Here is a 20,132-nt window from a genome sequence, read left to right on the forward strand (position 1 = left end):
CAAACTCCAGATAGAGAATGGAGCCAGGGTCTGGGCCTTGTGGTCGGCCAGAAGAACCTCTGGATGGATGGCTTCTGTAATTAGCCTGCTAGCCGGTGGTAGCCCTGTATTTATGAGCAGGCTAATTGTAGAGAGTACAGAGAGACATGGCTCAGTTACAGCCGCTGGGTCTTTGAGCTTTGACCGTCTGCTGTACTGCTGCTGACAGTGGAGGACCATGGCTATATCTTTGGCTGGCTGATAGTTGGTCTGGCTGTCTGGTTGGCTGGTTGACTGGCTGTCTGGCTGTTTGTCTAGCTGGCAGGCTGGATGACTGACTGACTGGCTTGCTGGCTGTTTATCTGACTGGCAGACTGTCTTCTCTGTCTAGTCCGTCTGTCTTTAGACACCACTACAACAATTGTTATAGATGAGCTATACATTCACTCTTAGTTACTGTAATCAACTGTGTCTCCCATTGAATTCACATTTGAGCCTTTGTGAATAAAACATGTGAGAATATCCATCTAGTCTGAGAAAATGGCAACTAGGCAATCTCTGATCCCTCTCTCTCAGGTAAAAATAAGTTGAGCGCCCCAGTTTCCCACATTCAGAGCTCTATCCATTCACTCACTCTCACACATTCTTTTCCCCTGTCTTTGTTTAGCTAGCTAGGCTATAACTCACAAACACAGCCCCCCTCCAGCCTCCACATCCGTGATGGGACTGTCATGCAGAAAGACACTATTGTGCTGGCTTGGATCCTGTTTCACTCCTGCCTTGTAATTAAGAAGGGATTGCCTGGCTGGGCTGGGCTGGGGAAAGCTGTGCTGGGGGCTGGGGTTGGGGATGGGGGTGGGATCCAGGCATTGCATGGCTTGGCTATGCCTCGGCAACACATAATCCAAAGCTAGGGAGATCTTGATGGGGGACCGATGCTGGGGGTGGGGCACATGGACTGGGTTAGGAATTATTTGGTTAAAAGCAGAACCTGGCCTGCTGTGTGTGTAGTGAGAGAGGAAAGTTGTATTTAGCTGTGTCATCATGAAGTCATCTCTGAGTGGTGAGTGTTTGTTTTTCACACATTGTCCCACTGAGTCATGGGAAGTGAAGTAGGGACACTATTAAACACTATTTCCCCTCTAAGGTCTTCAAAGGGTTTTTACTTGGTTTCACTTGTTTTCACTTGATAAAAAAAAAAAAACGTACAAACACTGAGACATGTATTGTAACTTTTTGCTGCTCCATTCCCGTGGCCTGGCTCTGACTGTGTGTGTGTTGCTCTGCAGGTCCGTGTCAGTCGGTTACCAGTCGACAGGGTCCATCCGCCGGGCAGTGGTGTGGTCAACATGGCAGACGTCTTGGAGAGTGGCAGGGCGGGTGCAGGCTCCGTAGTAGGAGCGGGTAGCGTGGATTGGCAGAAGCGTTGCGTTGCCCTGGAGATGCAGCTGCTTAGGTTCCGTCTGCAGGCGGGGAAGATCCGAGAGCTGCTGGCCGAGAAGGTGAGAGAGAGAGGGGGGCATCAGGGGTAATGTAGTACTATCTAAGGGAAAAGTCCCAGCAAACCGACAACCTCCACACAGCGTTTTTTGAATGTTGACTCGAAGTTGTGGGCATCAACTTCATGTGCCAATGCTACTTTGTACTGTCTAAGGCAGTGTTTCTTCATCTGGTCCTGGGGACCCAAAGAAACACTTATTTCATTTTTTACCTGGCACTACACACCTGATTCCACTAATCAAGTCATTATCAAACCTGTGACTAGTGGAATCAGGTGTGTAGTGCTATGGCAAAAACAAAAATGTGAACATCTTTAGGTCCCCAGGACCAGGATTAAGAAACCACTGTTGTAAGGGGAAGGTAAGAACTGTAGTGCAAATCTATTTTAGCATCACACATCATAAAGATATGGGATTAAGTTTTCCACACATGGAGCAGCCTTGCCACTGTGTGTTTTGACCTTACATTGATTTGGTGTGCATGAATGAACTGTATTGCGTTATTCACCGTTTTACATCCAACAGACCCACACGGTGTGGGAACTGGTTATGCTATGGTGACAATTCTCTGTGCTGATCTAGTAGAACAGTAGGCTGGTTTAATAGAACAGTAGGCTGGTTTAATAGAACAGTAGGCTGGTTTAATAGAACAGTAGGCTGGTTTAATAGAACAGTAGGCAGGTTTAGTAGAACAGTAGGCTGGTTTAGTAGAACAGTAGGCTGGTCTAGAAACAGTAGGCTGGTCTAGAAACAGTAGGCTGGTCTAGAAACAGTAGCTGGTTTAAGAACAGTAGGCTGGTTTAGGAACAGTAGGCTGGTTTAGGAACAGTAGGCTGGTTTAGGAACAGTAGGCTGGTTTAGGAACTGTAGGCTGGTCTAGAAACAGTAGGCTGGTCTAGAAACAGTAGCTGGTTTAAGAACAGTAGGCTGGTTTAGGAACAGTAGGCTGGTTTAGGAACAGTAGGCTGGTTTAGGAACAGTAGGCTGGTTTAGGAACAGTAGGCTGGTTTAGGAACTGTAGGCTGGTTTAGAAACTGTAGGCTGGTTTAGGAACAGTAGACTGGTTTAGTAGAACAGTAGGCTGGTTTATTTGAACAGTAGGCTGGTTTAGTAGAACAGTAGGGTGGTTTAGGAACAGTAGGCTGGTCTAGAAACAGTTTTCTGGTTTAGGAACAGTAGGCTGGTTTAGGAACAGTTGGCTGGTTTAGAAGCAGTAGGCTGGTTTAGGAAGAGTAGGCTGGTTTAGTAGAACAGTAGGCTGGTTTAGTAGAACAGTAGGCTGGTTTAGTAGAACAGTAGGCTGGTTTAGGAACAGTAGACTGGTTTAGTAGAACAGTAGGCTGGTTTAGGAACAGTAGCCTGGTCTAGAAACAATAGGCTGGTTTAGGAACAGTAGGCTGGTTTAGGAACAGTAGGCTGGTTTAGGAACAGTAGGCTGGTTTAGTAGAACAGTAGGCTGGTTTAGGAACAGTAGGCTGGTTTAGGAACAGTAGGCTGGTTTAGCAACAGTAGGCTGGTTTAGTAGAACAGTAGGCTGGTTTAGTAGAACAGTAGGCTGGTTTAGGAACATCATTTTCTTTGGCTTATTCCACTGACATAAAAGACTACCTGAGATTGGACACCTAAAACCTCCCTCCTCCTATCCCTCTTCTCCTCCCTTTTGTTGTTTCCTCCTGTTCTGCTTATAGACTCTGTCAGTCATGCTGCACTGACCTCTGTGTTGCAACAAATGGTTAACTGTCTGGTCCTTGGCAGACAGCCCTGCACTAAATCAGAGAAACTACTGACTCGTGTGAGTGAGTGCCTGAGTGAAAATACAGGTGTGTGTGTGTGTGTGTGTGTGTGTGTGTGTGTGTGTGTGTGTGTGTGTGTGTGTGTGTGTGTGTGTGTGTGTGTGTGTGTGTGTGTGTGTGTGTGTGTGTGTGTGTGTGTGTGTGTGTGTGTGTGTGTGTGGAAATAGACTTTCTCTAAGCTAGATTTGTCCAGTTTCTCTACGATACGTGTTCTGAGAAAGAACCTTATAAAATAATTCCAGGAACAGCATAGCAACATTTACGATGGATATTTCTTAGAATGTTGAATTGTAACATGAAATTACAGCTTTCTTTTGGCATTGTCAGAATGTCATGTTTGTTCCAAAACATTCTAATAATGTTCAGAGTAACATTGTTAATAAGCAACCAAATATCAACCAAATGAAACTCACTTTGTTCAGGGACTGCTTCTTGCTAGCTGCTATATATACAGTTGAAGTCGGAAGTTTACATACACCTTAGCCAAATACATTTAAACTCAGTTTTTCACAATTCCTGACATTTAATCCTAGTAAAAATTCCCTGTCTTAGGTCAGTTAGGATCACCACTTTATTTTAAGAATGTGAAATCAGAATAATAGTAGAGAGAATTATTTATTTCAGCTTTTATTTCTTTCATCACATTCCCAGTGGGTCAGAAGTTTACATACACTCAATTCGTATTTGGTAGCATTGCCTTTAAATTGTTTAACTTGGGTCAAACGTATCGGGTAGCCTTCCACAAGCTTCCCACAATAAGTTGGGTGAATTTTGGCCCATTCCTCCTGACAGAGCTGGTGTAACTGAGTCAGGTTTGTAGGCCTCCTTGCTCGCACATGCTTTTTCAGTTCTGTCCACAAATATCTATAGGATTGAGGTCAGCGCTTTGTGATGGCCACTCCAATACCTTGACTTTTGTCACGGTCGTCGTCGGGAAAGGAGGACCAAAATGCAGCAGGATTGTGGATGCTCATCTTGAAGTTTATTTTAACTCAAAAGTGAACACCAAAATAATAAACACAACGAACTCACGATCAACAAAACAGTCTTGTCATGCTCACACACGCTAAACAAGAAACAATCTCCCACAACTACAAACACAAACACACCCTAATATATAGGACTCTCAATCAAAGGCAAATAGACAACACCTGCCTTCAACTGAGAGTCCCTACCCCAATTAACTAAACATAGAAACAGATTCACTAGACTAAACATAGAAATACATAAACATAACACAGTGCCCAAAACCCCCGGAATACATAAATCAAATGCCCTACTAAATCAACCACCACCCCGAACCACATAAAACAAATACCCTCTGCCACGTCCTGACCAAACTACAATAACAATTAACCCTTATACTGTTCAGGACGTGACAACTTTGTTGTCCTTAAGCCATTTTGCAACAACTATGGAAGTATGCTTGGGGTCATTGTCCATTTGGAAGACCCATTTGCGACCAAGCTTTAACTTCCTGACTGATGTCCTGAGATGTTGCTTGAATATATCTGTCACGAGAATTTTCAAACCCAATGATGATAACTAAACAATCATTTAAGCTTTGACCAATTCCCCGAGGTTGTAAGTCACGGGTTCAAAATAAGAATTAGACAAAGTCTCAGATACTGCAAAAGGTTAGTTGTTCTTTATTCAGAGAGTACTCTGAAGTCCAAAATTAGAACACACACACACACACACACACACACACACACACACACACACACACACACACACACACACACACACACACACACACACACACACACACACACACACACACACACACCAGTAGAAACTCCACCTCCCTTTAGGTGGGCTGTATTTTTCCACGATACTAACACATCATTTCTCATTATCTTCTAGCCATTCCTAACAGTTACTCCCCCTTACCTAAGTTGGGGTGGCCTCTTTCCTGTTATTTGGTTTCAGAGTTATCACAAGTCGACAGTTCAGTTGGCCTTGAATGTCTCAACTCTACCCAGCTCATATTGCGAAATAGTAACACAATGGTCTAGTCACACACATTATGGAATTATGACCCTAACACATTTCACACCGTTAAATACATATCAGGGTGGAATTCTTTAGTCATTACTTTAAACATATACATTCCTTTATCAATATCCACATAATTTTCCTCCCTCATTTTGTGAAGTGCACCAGTCCCTCCTGCAGCAAAGCACCCCCACAACATGATGCTGCTACCCCCGTGCTTCACGGATGGGATGGTGTTCTTCGGCTTGCAAGCCTCCCCCTTTTTCCTCCGAATATAACAATGGTCATTATGGCCAAACAGTTCTATTTTTGTTTCATCAGACCAGAGGACATTTCTCCAAAAAGTACGATCTTTGTCACCATGTGCAGTTGCAAACCGTAGTCTGGCTTTTTTATGGCGGTTTTGGAGCAGTGGCTTCTTCCTTGCTGAGAGGCCTTTCAGGTTATGTCGATATAGGGCTCGTTTTACTGTGGATATAGATATTTTTGTACCTGTTTCCTCCAGCATCTTCACAAGGTCCTTTGCTGTTGTTCTGGGATTGATTTGCACTTTTCGCACCAAAGTACGTTCATCTCTAGGAGACAGAATGCGTCTCCTTCCTGAGCGGTATGACGGCTGCGTGGTCCCATTGTGTTTATACTTGCGTACTATTGTTTGTACAGACGAACGTGGTACCTTCAGCCGTTTGGAAATTGTTTTGTTTTGTCATACCCGTGGTATGTCAGCCAATCAGCATTCAGTGCTCGAACCACCCTGTTTATAATATATATATAAAATATATGCCATTTAGCATACACTTTTATCCAAAGCGACTTAAAATCATGCATGCATTTTATGTATGGGTGGTCCTGGGAATCAAAAATATCCTTGCGTTGTAAGTGCCATGCTCCACTAACTGAGCTACTGAGGACCATGTTCTACTAACTGAGCTACAGAGGACCATGTTCTACTAACTCAGCCACAGAGGACCATGTTCTACTAACTGAGCCACAGAGGACCATGTTCTACTAACTGAACTACAGAGGACCATGTTCTACTAACTGAGCTACTGAGGACCATGTTCTACTAACTGAGCTACAGAGGACCATGTTCTACTAACTCAGCCACAGAGGACCATGTTCTACTAACTGAACTACAGAGGACCATGTTCTACTAACTGAACTACAGAGGACCATGTTCTACTAACTGAACTACAGAGGACCATGCTCTACTAACTACAGAGGACCATGTTCTACTAACTGAACTACAGATGACCATGTTCTACTAACTGAACTACAGAGGACCATGTCCTACTAACTGAACTACAGAGGACCATGTTCTACTAACTGAGCTACAGAGGACCATGTTCTACTAACTGAACTACAGAGGACCATGTTCTACTAGCTGAGCTACAGAGGACCATGTTCTACTAACTGAACTACAGAGGACCATGTTCTACTAACTGAACTACAGAGGACCATGCTCTACTAACTACAGAGGACCATGTTCTACTAACTGAACTACAGATGACCATGTTCTACTAACTGAACTACAGAGGACCATGTCCTACTAACTGAACTACAGAGGACCATGTTCTACTAACTGAGCTACAGAGGACCATGTTCTACTAACTGAACTACAGAGGACCATGTTCTACTAACTGAGCTACAGAGGACCATGTTCTACTAACTGAGCTACAGAGGACCATGTTCTACTAACTGAGCTACAGAGGACCATGTTCTACTAACTGAACTACAGAGGACCATGTTCTACTAACTGAGCCACAGAGGACCATGTTCTACTAACTGAGCCACAGAGGACCATGTTCTACTAACTGAACTGCAGAGGACCATGGTCTACTAACTGAACTACAGAGGACCATGTCCTACTAACTACAGAGGACCATGTTCTACTAACTGAACCACAGAGGACCATGTTCTACTAACTGAGCCACAGAGGACCATGTTCTACTAACTGAACTACAGAGGACCATGTTCTACTAACTGAACTACAGAGGACCATGTTCTACTAACTGAGCTACAGAGGACCATGTTCTACTAACTGAACTACAGAGGACCATGTTCTACTAACTGAACTACAGAGGACCATGTTCTACTAACTGAACTACAGAGGACCATGATCTACTAACTGAGCTACAGAGGACCATGTTCTACTAACTGAACTACAGAGGACCACGTTCTACTAACTGAGCCACAGAGGACCATGTTCTACTAACTGAACTACAGAGGACCATGATCTACTAACTGAACTACAGAGGACCATGTTCTACTAACTGAACTACAGAGGACCATGTTCTACTAACTGAGCTACAGAGGACCATGTTCTACTAACTGAACTACAGAGGACCATGTTCTACTAACTGAGCCACAGATAACACCAGGACATTTGTCTGTAGCCCAGTGGCCTGTGGAGGGTATTCTTCTCTGTCTCTTTTCAACCTATCACACACACTTCTCTACACACTAAAGCTGTGTCGCAGAGACAGACAACCATTTCAAGTGGTTTTCCAGCCCAAAGTGGGTCAGTGACTAAAACACTCCTAACTTGGCAAGGGAGCGATGAGGAGCGTGAAACCATTTTCCAAACAGCAATAACGTGTGTGTGTGTGTGTGTGTATGGCATGGGTGTGACGCAATCTTTCCAAACAGCAATAACATGACTGACTAGCACTCAACAGTCTCCCCATGCCCAGAGAGAACACACTCAGGAACAACACAGATCTCCACCCACCAGCCTTGTGTGTGTGTGTGTGTGTGTGTGTGTGTGTGTGTGTGTGTGTGTGTGTGTGTGTGTGTGTGTGTGTGTGTGTGTGTGTGTGTGTGTGTGTGTGCGTGTGCGTGTGTGTGCGCTCGTGCAGGCGTGTGTGTGCGTGTGTAAAAGATGCCTATCGTGCTCTCTGTAAAATAGCTGTTTTTCTATATTAGTGATGGTTAGCTAGTTACTACTTGATATGTGGTCAAATATTCATATTGAGATTAATATCTTCCTAAAGCCTGATCCTGGAGACATAATGAGATTAATATCTTCCTAAAGCCTGACCCTGGAGACATAATGAGATTAATATCTTCCTAAAGCCTGATCCTGAGGACATAATGAGATTAATATCTTCCTAAAGCCTGATCCTGGAGACATAATGAGATTAATATCTTCCTAAAGCCTGATCCTGGAGACATAATGAGATTAATATCTTCCTAAAGCCTGATCCTGGAGACATAATGAGATTAATATCTTCCTAAAGCCTGATCCTAGGGACATAATGAGATTAATATCTTCCTAAAGCCTGATCCTAGGGACATAATGAGATGAATATCTTCCTAAAGCCTGATCCTAGGGACATAATGAGATGAATATCTTCCTAAAGCCTGATCCTAGGGACATAATGAGATGAATATCTTCCTAAAGCCTGATCCTAGGGACATAATGAGATGAATATCTTCCTAAAGCCTGATCCTAGGGACATAATGAGATTAATATCTTCCTAAAGCCTGATCCTGGAGACATAATGAGATTAATATCTTCCTAAAGCCTGATCCTGAGGACATAATGAGATTAATATCTTCCTAAAGCCTGACCCTGGAGACATAATGAGATTAATATCTTCCTAAAGCCTGATCCTGGAGACATAATGAGATTAATATCTTCCTAAAGCCTGACCCTGAGGACATAATGAGATTAATATCTTCCTAAAGCCTGACCCTGGGGACATAATGAGATTAATATCTTCCTAAATGTCACGTCCTGGCCAGTATAAGGGTTAATTGTTATTGTAGTTTGGTCAGGACGTGGCAGAGGGTATTTGGTTTATGTGGTTGGGGGTGGTTGTTTTTCTAAAAAGGGCATTTGATTTATGTATTCCGGGTTTTTTTGGCACTGTTCCTTGTTTATGTAATTCTATGTTTAGTCTAGGTAATCTATTTCTATTTTGAGTGTATTGGGGTGGACTTCCAATTGAAGGCAGCTGTGTGGTGTTGCCTTTGATTGGAAGTCCTATATTAGTTGGGTGTGTTTGTCTGTGTATTTGTGGGAGATTGTTTCATGTTTTGCTGAGTGAGCATTTCAAGACTGTTTCGTGTGCGTAAGTTCGTTTCGTTTTGTTGTTTTGGTGTGTTCATTCTGAGTTAATAAATATCAAGATGAGCGTACACATACCTGCTGCGTTTTGGTCCTCCATTACCAACGACAACCGTGACACTAAAGCCTGACCCTGAGGACATAATGAGATTAATATCTTCCTAAAGCCTGATCCTGGAGACATAATGACATTAATATCTTCCTAAAGCCTGATCCTGGAGACATAATGAGATGAATATCTTCCTAAAGCCTGACCCTGGAGACATAATGAGATTAATATCTTCCTAAAGCCTGATCCTGGAGACATAATGAGATTAATATCTTCCTAAAGCCTGATCCTGGAGACATAATGAGATGAATATCTTCCTAAAGCCTGACCCTGGAGACATAATGAGATTAATATCTTCCTAAAGCCTGACCCTGGAGACATAATGAGATTAATATATTCCTAAAGCCTGATCCTGGAGACATAATGAGATTAATATCTTCCTAAAGCCTGATCCTGGAGACATAATGAGATTAATATCTTCCTAAAGCCTGATCCTGGAGACATAATGAGATTAATATCTTCCTAAAGCCTGACCCTGGAGACATAATGAGATTAATATCTTCCTAAAGCCTGATCCTGAGGACATAATGAGATTAATATCTTCCTAAAGCCTGGTCCTGAGGACATAATGAGATTAATATCTTCCTAAAGCCTGATCCTGGAGACATAATGAGATTAATATCTTCCTAAAGCCTGACCCTGGGGACATAATGAGATTAATATCTTCCTAAAGCCTGATCCTGGAGACATAATGAGATGAATATCTTCCTAAAGCCTGATCCTGAGGACATAATGAGATTAATATCTTCCTAAAGCCTGACCCTGGAGACATAATGAGATTAATATCTTCCTAAAGCCTGACCCTGAGGACATAATGAGATTAATATCTTCCTAAAGCCTGACCCTGGGGACATATTGAGATTAATATCTTCCTAAAGCCTGATCCTGAGGACATAATGAGATTAACTCTGGTCAATGGGGTCACCTAGAGGGGCAGTCAATGACAAAAGGCTTCTGTCTTTGAGTGCACTGCATTTAGCATGATTTGTTGGGTTAGTTTGTTTATTTCCTAATACTGTAAGGAAGCGTGTTGAGCCTACAACCATAGAATGAGGACAGGGCAAGGGACGCTGGAAGCTGTGAAATAAGCTGTTGGACTGGAAGATTAAAGAGAAGGACTATATCTCTTTCTCTCTGTTTCTCTCCCACCCCCTCTTTCCCTGACCATCTGTCCTTTTGTCACAATTTAACTTCTGAATGTCCAATTAATGATTGAGCTACAGCTTTTCACTACTCCATGAACAGTAACAACAGCTCTCACTAACCATCAACAGCCATATCACTAACGGTTAATGATTATAGTCAGTCTCAACTGAAACACTGAGGGAGATGGATGGAGGTTGGGCGAGAACAGCCTTCTCTCTCTCTCTCTCTCTCTCTCTCTCTCTCTCTCTCTCTCTCTCTCTCTCTCTCTCTCTCTCTCTCTCTCTCTCTCTCTCATTAAGACAGTACAGCAGTATGGCTGAGCAGCATATTAATCACCCATTCTGATACTGACTGTAACTCCTTATTTAGAATTTCAGTGAGCACACTGGCTTTGAGGTGCTGACATGTAGAGTGGAATCATCTGCATACATAGTCATTCTAGCTATGTGTAAGACCAGTGGCGAATCATTTGTAAAAATAGAGAAGAGTAACGGCCCAAGGCAACTGCCCTGAGGGACACCGCACTGTACATATCTGATGTTAGAGAAGCTTCCATTGAAGAACAGCTCTCTGGGTTCTGCAACCATGTGATGTCAGGTGATGTAAAGCCGTAGCAAGTGAGTTTCTTCAATAACAATTTATGATCAATAATATCAAAGGAAGCACTGAAATCTAACAATACAGCTCCAACTATCATCTTATTATCGATTTATTTTAACCTGTTGGGGGTAGGAGGCAGTATTGACACGGCCGGATAAAAAACGTACCCGATTTAATCTGGTTACTACTCCTGCCCAGTAACTAGAATATGCATATAATTATTGGCTTTGGATAGAAAACACCCTAAAGTTTCTAAAACTGTTTGAATGGTGTCTGTGAGTATAACATAACTCATATGGCAGGCCAAAACCTGAGAAAATTCCTTACAGGAAGTGCCCTCTCTGACAAGATCTTGTTCTTCTTGTCTCTGTTTATTGAAGACTGAGGATCTTTGCTGTAACGTGACACTTCCTACAGCTCCCATAGGCTCTCAGAGCCCGGGAAAAAGCTGAATGATATCGAGGCAGCCCCAGGCTGAAACACATTATCGCTTTTGGCAAGTGGCCGATCAGAGGACAATGGGCTTAGGCGCGTGCACGAGTCGACCCCGTGCTTTATTTTCTTTCGTCTTTTTACCTAAACGCAGATTCCCGGTCGGAATATTATCGCTTTTTTACGAGAAAAATGGCATAAAAATTGATTTTAAACAGCGGTTGACATGCTTCGAAGTACGGTAATGGAATATTTCGAAATGCGCCATGCTCGTCACCCTTATTTACCCTTTCGGATAGTGTCTTGAACGCACGAACAAAACGCCGCTATTTGGATATAACAATGGATTATTTGGGACCAAACCAACATTTGTTATTGAAGTAGAAGTCCTGGGAGTGCATTCTGACGAAGAACACCAAAGGTAATAACATTTTTCTTATAGTAAATCTGACTTTGGTGAGTGCTAAACTTGCTGGGTGTCTAAATAGCTAGCCCTGTGATGCCGGGCTATCTACTTAGAATATTGCAAAATGTGCTTTCACCGAAAAGCTATTTTAAAATCGGACATATCGAGTGCATAGAGGAGTTCTGTATCTATAATTCTTAAAATAATTGTTATGCTTTTTGTGAACGTTTATCGTGAGTAATTTAGTAAATTTTTTGTAAATTCACCGGAAGTTTGCGGGGGGTATGCTAGTTCTGAACGTCACATGCTAATGTAAAAAGCTGGTTTTTGATATAAATATGAACTTGATTGAACAAAACATGCATGTATTGTATAACATAATGTCCTAGGGTTGTCATCTGATGAAGATCATCAAAGGTTAGTGCTGCATTTAGCTGTGGTTTGGGTTTTTGTGACATTATATGCTAGCTTGAAAAATGGGTGTCTGATTATTTCTGGCTGGGTACTCTGCTGACATAATCTAATGTTTTGCTTTCGTTGTAAAGCCTTTTTGAAATCGGACAGTGTGGTTAGATTAACGAGAGTCTTGTCTTTAAAATGGTGTAAAATAGTCATATGTTTGAGAAATTGAAGTAATAGCATTTCTAAGGTATTTGAATAACGCGCCACGGGATTCCACTGGCTGTTACGTAGGTGGGACGAAATCGTCCCACTGGCCCTAGAGAAGTTAACCAATCATCTGTCATCTGAGTCAGTGCAGTACAAGTTGAGTGTCCTTCACTATATGTATTCTGAAAGTCAGTAGTTAGCTTGTTCTCTGAAAAATAGAATTGTATTTGGTCTAACACAATTCTCTCAATCAGTTTACTGAGAACAGGCAACAAACTGATTGGGCGGCTGTTAGAGCCAGCTAAGGGTGCTTTACTGTTTTTGTGTAGTGTAATGACTTTAGCTTCCTTCCACGTCTATGGACACACACACTCCTTTAGGCTTTGGTTAAAGATATACCAAAATAGGGGTGGCAATACAGTCTGCTACCATTCTCAATAGTTTCCCATGTAGGTTGTCTATATCTGGTGGTTTATCATTATTGATGGATAACAATAGTTTTTCCACCTCTCCCACATTAACTTAGCCAAATTCAAAACAGCAATCCCTTTTCTTCATTATTTGATTTTTTTATACACAAATATGATGGTTCACTGGTTAATGTTGTCATTTCACTTCTGAATTTTTCCACTTTACAAGTGAAATAGTAATTGAAATTATTGGCAATATTAAACGTTTATTTTTTAAATGACCCATCAACTTCAATGAATGATGGAGTTGAATTGGGTTTTCTGCCCATGATATCATTTAAGGTTCTCCAAAGTCTTTTTCCGTTGTGTTTTATGTAATTTATCTTGGTTGGGTAATAGTTTAGTTGCAAAATGTCACAATTTACAATGTCAGCCAATCAACCAATCAGCTGAGCAGCCTGACTTGTTTGCCACCTCATTTGCAGCATTTATTTGAACCATACAATGTTTCAGTTCAACATCAATCCATTGAGATGTAACAGTTCTCACAGTTCATATCTGAACAGGTGTTAACAGCACTGGTGTCTATCACTGAGCTCAGCTGTTATTGGATGAGATGACCCGCTGTCTGTCTCTCATCCAGTCTGTTATCCTGTCTGTCACTATCTCCCTGTCTGTCCACCTCCCTCTCTGGATACTATCAGCCCTTCTGGATTCCTCAATGTAGAAAGGAGAGAAGTGTCATCACAGACTTACAGTATTACTGTTCATCTCTGCTTAACCTTCTAAACACAAGACTTCATTTTGAAAGGGAAAGGTAGGCCATTTTTATCGTATTAACTTAAAAACTGAGCATTTTAAAGGAATAGATTAATCTTAGACTATGCTCTTACAATTGAGTATCTTGGTGAAATATGACAGCTTATTAAATGCAGCCGTAAGCAGATTCTGAAGTCAGTCAGAGTGAACAACAGTTTCTGGATACGTGACATAGTTGTCTCATGCCTGGTCAGCACCTGTTGATCCCCGTGGTAACCAGGGGGGCTGGAGACAGGCACAAAGCCCTACAGACACACACGCACGCATGGACACACACACACACACACACATATACACACACACACACACACACACACACACACACACACACACACACACACACACACACACACACACACACACACTTAGGGGCACATACACACACACACTTAGGGACATACATTTAGGGACACACACACACACACAGACAAAGACACATAAACAGACACACACACACACAGTACTGTGTCAGCCGTCAGCCTTCGATGAACTTATACAGCTCAAGTCTCAGTCCCATAACCTCTGAACTTTAACCTTTGACCTCCTCTGCTTTCTAACTTGGATGTGCGAGCTACTTCAATGGAAATTACATTTTATAAATACCGCCTACGGCCCTTAGTTGTCATCTTGGCTTGCTAAAAAAGCTTGCTAACCGTTTCTACAGTTAAAGGTTAAAGTAACGTGGTGAAGACTTTTGTTTACTCCTCTGACTCCTCTCCCACTTGGCTTGGTGATGCCTTTCTTTGGACTCATTCTAAAGTCTTTGACCTTGAGGTGAGGAGTCATTCAACCACTAACCACTAACCACCACTAACAACCTCCTTCCCTGAGTTCCCCATCTCTACCCTAGCTTTAATCAGTGTTATTCTAGGCATGAGTGACTGAGGCAGTGTCCTACATGGCATCATATTCCCTATATAGTGCACTACTTTTGTTCAGAGCCCTATGAGCCCTGGTAAAATGGATGGACCCCGAGTGACCAACGGGTGTGAGTGGATTCCAGGAATCTGTTCTGTGCCCTTTGGAGTTTATGAGCAATAGAAGTAGAATGCTTCTAAACAATGAGGACAGAAACAAAGAAACTAAGAAGAAAAGAAGAGGGTTGAAATGCCTCTCTCCTCTCTTCTCTTCTCCTCTCTTCTCCTCTCTTCTCCTCTCTTCTCTCTCTTGTGTGTGTGTGTGTGTGTGTGTGTGTGTCTAAGAGAGATTTTCCAATGCCCTCCTTTTCAGAGGAGATTCCAAGCCTCCCCCGTCACAATTACTATTTTTAATTCAATCTTAGACAAACTCAACGACTCTACTCAGAGATGCTGCCATGCACAGGTTCAGGCAAGACACATCCTGCAATGTACTGTAGGCTTGCTGGACTGCAACATGACCTCATAGTTTCCCTTCAAAAATCAACATATTATTAATTCTGCTTAGTTACAGGGTTAATTCTCACTATTTACAGGGCTAATTCTGCATAGTTACAGGGTTAATTCTGCGTAGTTACAGGGTTAACTCTGTGTAGTTACAGGGCTAATTCTGCGTAGTTACAGGGTTAATTCTGCGTAGTTACAGGGTTAATTCTGCGTAGTTACAGGGTTAATTCTGCGTAGTTACAAGGTTATTTCTGCATAGTTACCGGGCTAATTCTGCGTAGTTAGAGGGTTAATTCTGCATAGTTACAGGGTTAATTCTGCGTCGTTACAGGGCTAATTCTGCATAGTTACAGGGTTAATTCTGAATATTTACAGGGTTAATTCTGCGTAGTTACAGGGTTAATTCTGCGTAGTTACAGGGTTAATTCTGCGTAGTTACAGGGTTAATTCTGCGTAGTTACAGGGCTAATTCTGCGTAGTTACCGGGCTAATTCTGCGTAGTTAGAGGGTTAATTCTGCATAGTTACAGGGTTAATTCTGCGTCGTTACAGGGCTAATTCTGCATAGTTACAGGGTTAATTCTGAATATTTACAGGGTTAATTCTGCGTAGTTACAGGGTTAATTCTGCGTAGTTACAGGGTTAATTCTGCGTAGTTACAGGGTTAATTCTGCGTAGTTACAGGGCTAATTCTGCGTAGTTACAGGGCTAATTCTGTGTAGTTACAGGGTTAATTCTGCGTAGATACAGGGCTAATTCTGCGTAGTTACAGGGCTAATTTTGCATAGTTACAGGATTAATTATGCGTAGTTACAAGGTTAAAACATAAATAAGTCAAAGGTTAACAGTTTAGACATTCATTCTGAGTTGTTAGGGCTATAGTTTGGGGAAGGCTTGAAACCTTATAATAAAAAACGATGCGCTATTGGCATCGAGTATCATCAAGTATTTTCACAGCTTGCTAAGGCATTGTGATCTGCGGTAGGGCAGTGGTCTGAGCCGAATGCTTCAGCTCCGAACATCATGAATTCGCACCCAGTGCCGGGCAATTGTTTTCTTTTTTTTTTGCCAAGGAAGGCATATATTCACGTTCTCAGGACCTTTTCAAATGCCAGAAATCAAAGTCTATTTCTAGTGATCAGGCTGCTAGGCTAGCACGGACTCACATCCTACATAGTACTGTAGACTAGCACGGACTCACATCCTACATAGTACTGTAGACTAGCACGGACTCACATCCTACATAGTACTGTAGACTAGCACGGACTCACATCCTACATAGTACTGTAGACTAGCATGGACTCACATCCTACATAGTACTGTAGACTAGCACGGACTCACATCCTACATAGTACTGTAGACTAGCACGGACTCACATCCTACATAGTACTGTAGGCTAGCACGGACTCACATCCTACATAGTACTGTAGACTAGCACGGCCTCACATCCTACATAGTACTGTAGGCTAGCATGGACTCACATCCTACATAGTACTGTAGGCTAGCATGGACTCACATCCTACATAGTACTGTAGACTAGCAGAGACTCACATCCTACATAGTACTGTAGACTAGCACGGACTCACATCCTACATAGTACTGTAGACTAGCACGGACTCACATCCTACATAGTACTGTAGACTAGCACGGACTCACATCCTACATAGTACTGTAGACTAGCACGGACTCACATCCTACATAGTACTGTAGGCTAGCACGGACTCACATCCTACATAGTACTGTAGACTAGCACGGACTCACATCCTACATAGTACTGTAGACTAGCATGGACTCACATCCTACATAGTACTGTAGACTAGCACGGACTCACATCCTACATAGTACTGTAGGCTAGCATAGACTCACATCCTACATAGTACTGTAGACTAGCACGGACTCATATCCTACATAGTACTGTAGACTAGCATGGACTCACATCCTACATAGTACTGTAGGCTAGCATAGACTCACATCCTACATAGTACTGTATACTAGCATGGACTCACATCCTACATAGTACTGTAGACTAGCACGGACTCACATCCTACATAGTACTGTAGGCTAGCATAGACTCACATCCTACATAGTACTGTAGACTAGCACGGACTCACATCCTACATGGTACTGCAGGCTAGCATGGACTCACATCCTACATAGTACTGTAGGCTAGCATGGACTCACATCCTACATAGTACTGTAGGCTAGCATGGACTCACATCCTACATAGTACTGTAGACTAGCACGGACTCACATCCTACATAGTACTGTAGGCTAGCATAGACTCACATCCTACATAGTACTGTAGACGAGCACGGACTCACATCCTACATGGTACTGTAGGCTAGCATGGACTCACATCCTACATAGTAATGTAGGCTAGCATACAGACTCACATCCTACATAGTACTGTAGGCTAGCATACAGACTCACATCCTACATGGTATTGTAGGCTAGCATACAGACTCACATCCTACATGGTATTGTAGGCTAGCATACAGACTCACATCCTACATGGTATTGTAGGCTAGCATACAGACTCACATCCTACATAGTAATGTAGGCTAGCATATCAAATCAAAATCAAATCAAATGTATTTATATAGCCCTTCTTACATCAGCTGATATCACAAAGTGCTGTACAGAAAACCAGCCTAAAACCCCAAACAGCAAGTAATGCAGGTGTAGAAGCACGGTGGCTAGGAAAAAGTCCCTAGAAAGGCCAAAACCTAGGAAGAAACCTAGAGAGGAACCAGTCTATGAGGGGTGGCCAGTCCTCTTCTGGCTGTGCCGGGTGGAGATTATAACAGCACATGGCCTAGATGTTCAAATGTTCATAAATGACCAGCATTGTCAAATAATAATAATCATAGTAGTTGTCGAGGGTGCAACAAGTCAGTAACACAGGAGTAAGTGTCAGTTGGCTTTTTCATAGCCGATCTTTGAGAGTATCTCTACCGCTCCTGCTGTCTCTAGAGAGTTGAAAACAGCAGGTCTGGGACAGGTAGCACGTCCGGTGAATAGGTCAGGGTTCCAGCAGGTCTGGGACAACAGGTCTGGGACAGGTAGCACGTCCGGCGAACAGGTCAGGGTTCCATAGCTGCAGGCAGAACAGTTGGAACTGGAGCAGCAGCACGGCCAGGTGAACTGGGGACAGCAAGGAGTCATCAAGCCAGGTAGTCCTGAGGCATGGTCCTAGGGCTCAGGTCCTCCGAGAGAGAGAAAGAAAGAAAGAAAGAAAAAGAGAGAATTAGAGAGAGCATATTTAAATTCACACAGGACACCGGAAAAGACAAGAGAAATACTCCAGATGTGATAGACTGACCCTAGCCCCCCGACACATAAACTACTGCAGCATAAATACTGGAGGCTGAGACAGGAGGGGTCAGGAGACACTGTGGCCCCATCCGATGAACCCCCGGACAGGGCCATACAGGTAGGATATAACCCCACCCACTTTGCCAAAGCACAGCCTCCACACCACTGGAGGGATATCTCCAACCACCAACATACCATCCCGGGACAAGGCCGAGTATAGCCCACAAAGATCTCCGCCACGGCACAGCCCAAGGGGGGGCGCCAACCCAGACAGGAAGACCACGTCAGTGACTCAACCCACTCAAGTGACGCACCCCTCCCAGGGACGGCATGGAAGAACACCAGTAAGCCAGTGACTCAGCCCCCGTAATAGGGGTAGAGGCAGAGAATCCCAGTGGAAAGAGGGGAAACCGGCCAGGCAGTGATAGCAAGGGCGGTTCGTTGCTCCAGCCTTTCCGTTCACCTTCACACCCCTGGGCCAGACTACACTTAATCATAGGACCTACTGAAGAGATATGTCTTCAGTAAAGACTTAAAGGTTGAGACTGAGTCTGCGTCTCTCACATGGGTAGGCAGACAATTCCATAAAAATGGAGCTCTATATGAGAAAGCCCTGCTGTTTGCTTAGAAATTCTAGGAACAATTAGGAGGCCCGCGTCTTGTGACCGTAGCGTACGTGTAGGTATGTACGGCAGGACCAAATCGGAAAGATAGGTAGGAGCAAGCCCATGTAATGCTTTGTAGGTTAGCAGTATAACCTTGAAATCAGCCCTTGCCTTAACAGGAAGCCAGTGTAGGGAGGCTAGCACTGGAGTAATATGATCAAATTTTTTGGTTCTAGTCAGGATTCTAGCAGCCGTATTTAGCACTAACTGAAGTCTATTTAGTGCTTTATCCGGGTAGCCGGAAAGTAGAGCATTGCAGTAGTCCAACCTAGAAGTAACAAAGGCATGGATTAATTTTTCTGCATCATTTTTGGACAGAAAGTTTCTGATTTTTGCAATGTTACGTAGATGGAAAAAAGCTGTCCTTGAAACAGTCTTGATATGTTCTTCAAAAGAGAGATCAGGGTCCAGAGTAACGCCGAGGTCCTTCACAGTTTTATTTGAGACGACTGTACAACCATCCAGATTAATTGTCAGATTCAACAGAAGATCTCTTTGTTTCTTGGGACCTAGAACAAGCATCTCTGTTTTGTCCGAGTTTAAGAGTAGAAAGTTTGCAGCCATCCACTTCCTTATGTCTGAGACACAGGCTTCTAGCGAGGGCAATTTTGGGGCTTCACCATGTTTCATTGAAATGTACAGCTGTGTGTCATCCGCATAGCAGTGAAATTTAACATTATGTTTTCGAATGACATCCCCAAGAGGTAAAATATATAGTGAAAACAATAGTGGTCCTAAAACGGAACCTTGAGGAACACCGAAATTTACAGTTGATTTGTCAGAGGACAAACCATTCACAGAGATGAACTGATATCTTTCCGACAGATAAGACCTAAACCAGGCCAGAACTTGTCCATGTAGACCAATTTGTGTTTCCAATCTCTCCAAAAGAATGTGGTGATCGATGGTATCAAAAG

The 20,132-nt window shown here is 42.9% G+C and overlaps 1 protein-coding gene across 4 annotated transcripts in view; it reads left to right on the forward strand.

Moving 5' to 3' along the window:
* Window positions 1-20,132, forward strand: part of LOC106611291 (pleckstrin homology domain-containing family H member 1) — a 67,189-nt gene that overhangs the window by 6,071 nt on the left and 40,986 nt on the right. For 3 of the 4 annotated variants that reach the window (XM_045723626.1, XM_045723629.1, XM_045723628.1), the window contains exon 2: window positions 1,269-1,481. In XM_045723626.1, coding sequence (XP_045579582.1) covers window positions 1,329-1,481 — 153 coding nt within the window. In that variant the 5' untranslated portion in view covers window positions 1,269-1,328. Of the gene's footprint in view, window positions 1-882; window positions 1,043-1,268; window positions 1,482-20,132 lie in introns of those variants that run through there. The other variant, XM_045723627.1, reaches the window with a different exon arrangement.

This window comes from Salmo salar, chromosome ssa09, assembly GCF_905237065.1.
Source record: "Salmo salar chromosome ssa09, Ssal_v3.1, whole genome shotgun sequence".
Classification (NCBI taxonomy): domain Eukaryota; kingdom Metazoa; phylum Chordata; class Actinopteri; order Salmoniformes; family Salmonidae; genus Salmo; species Salmo salar.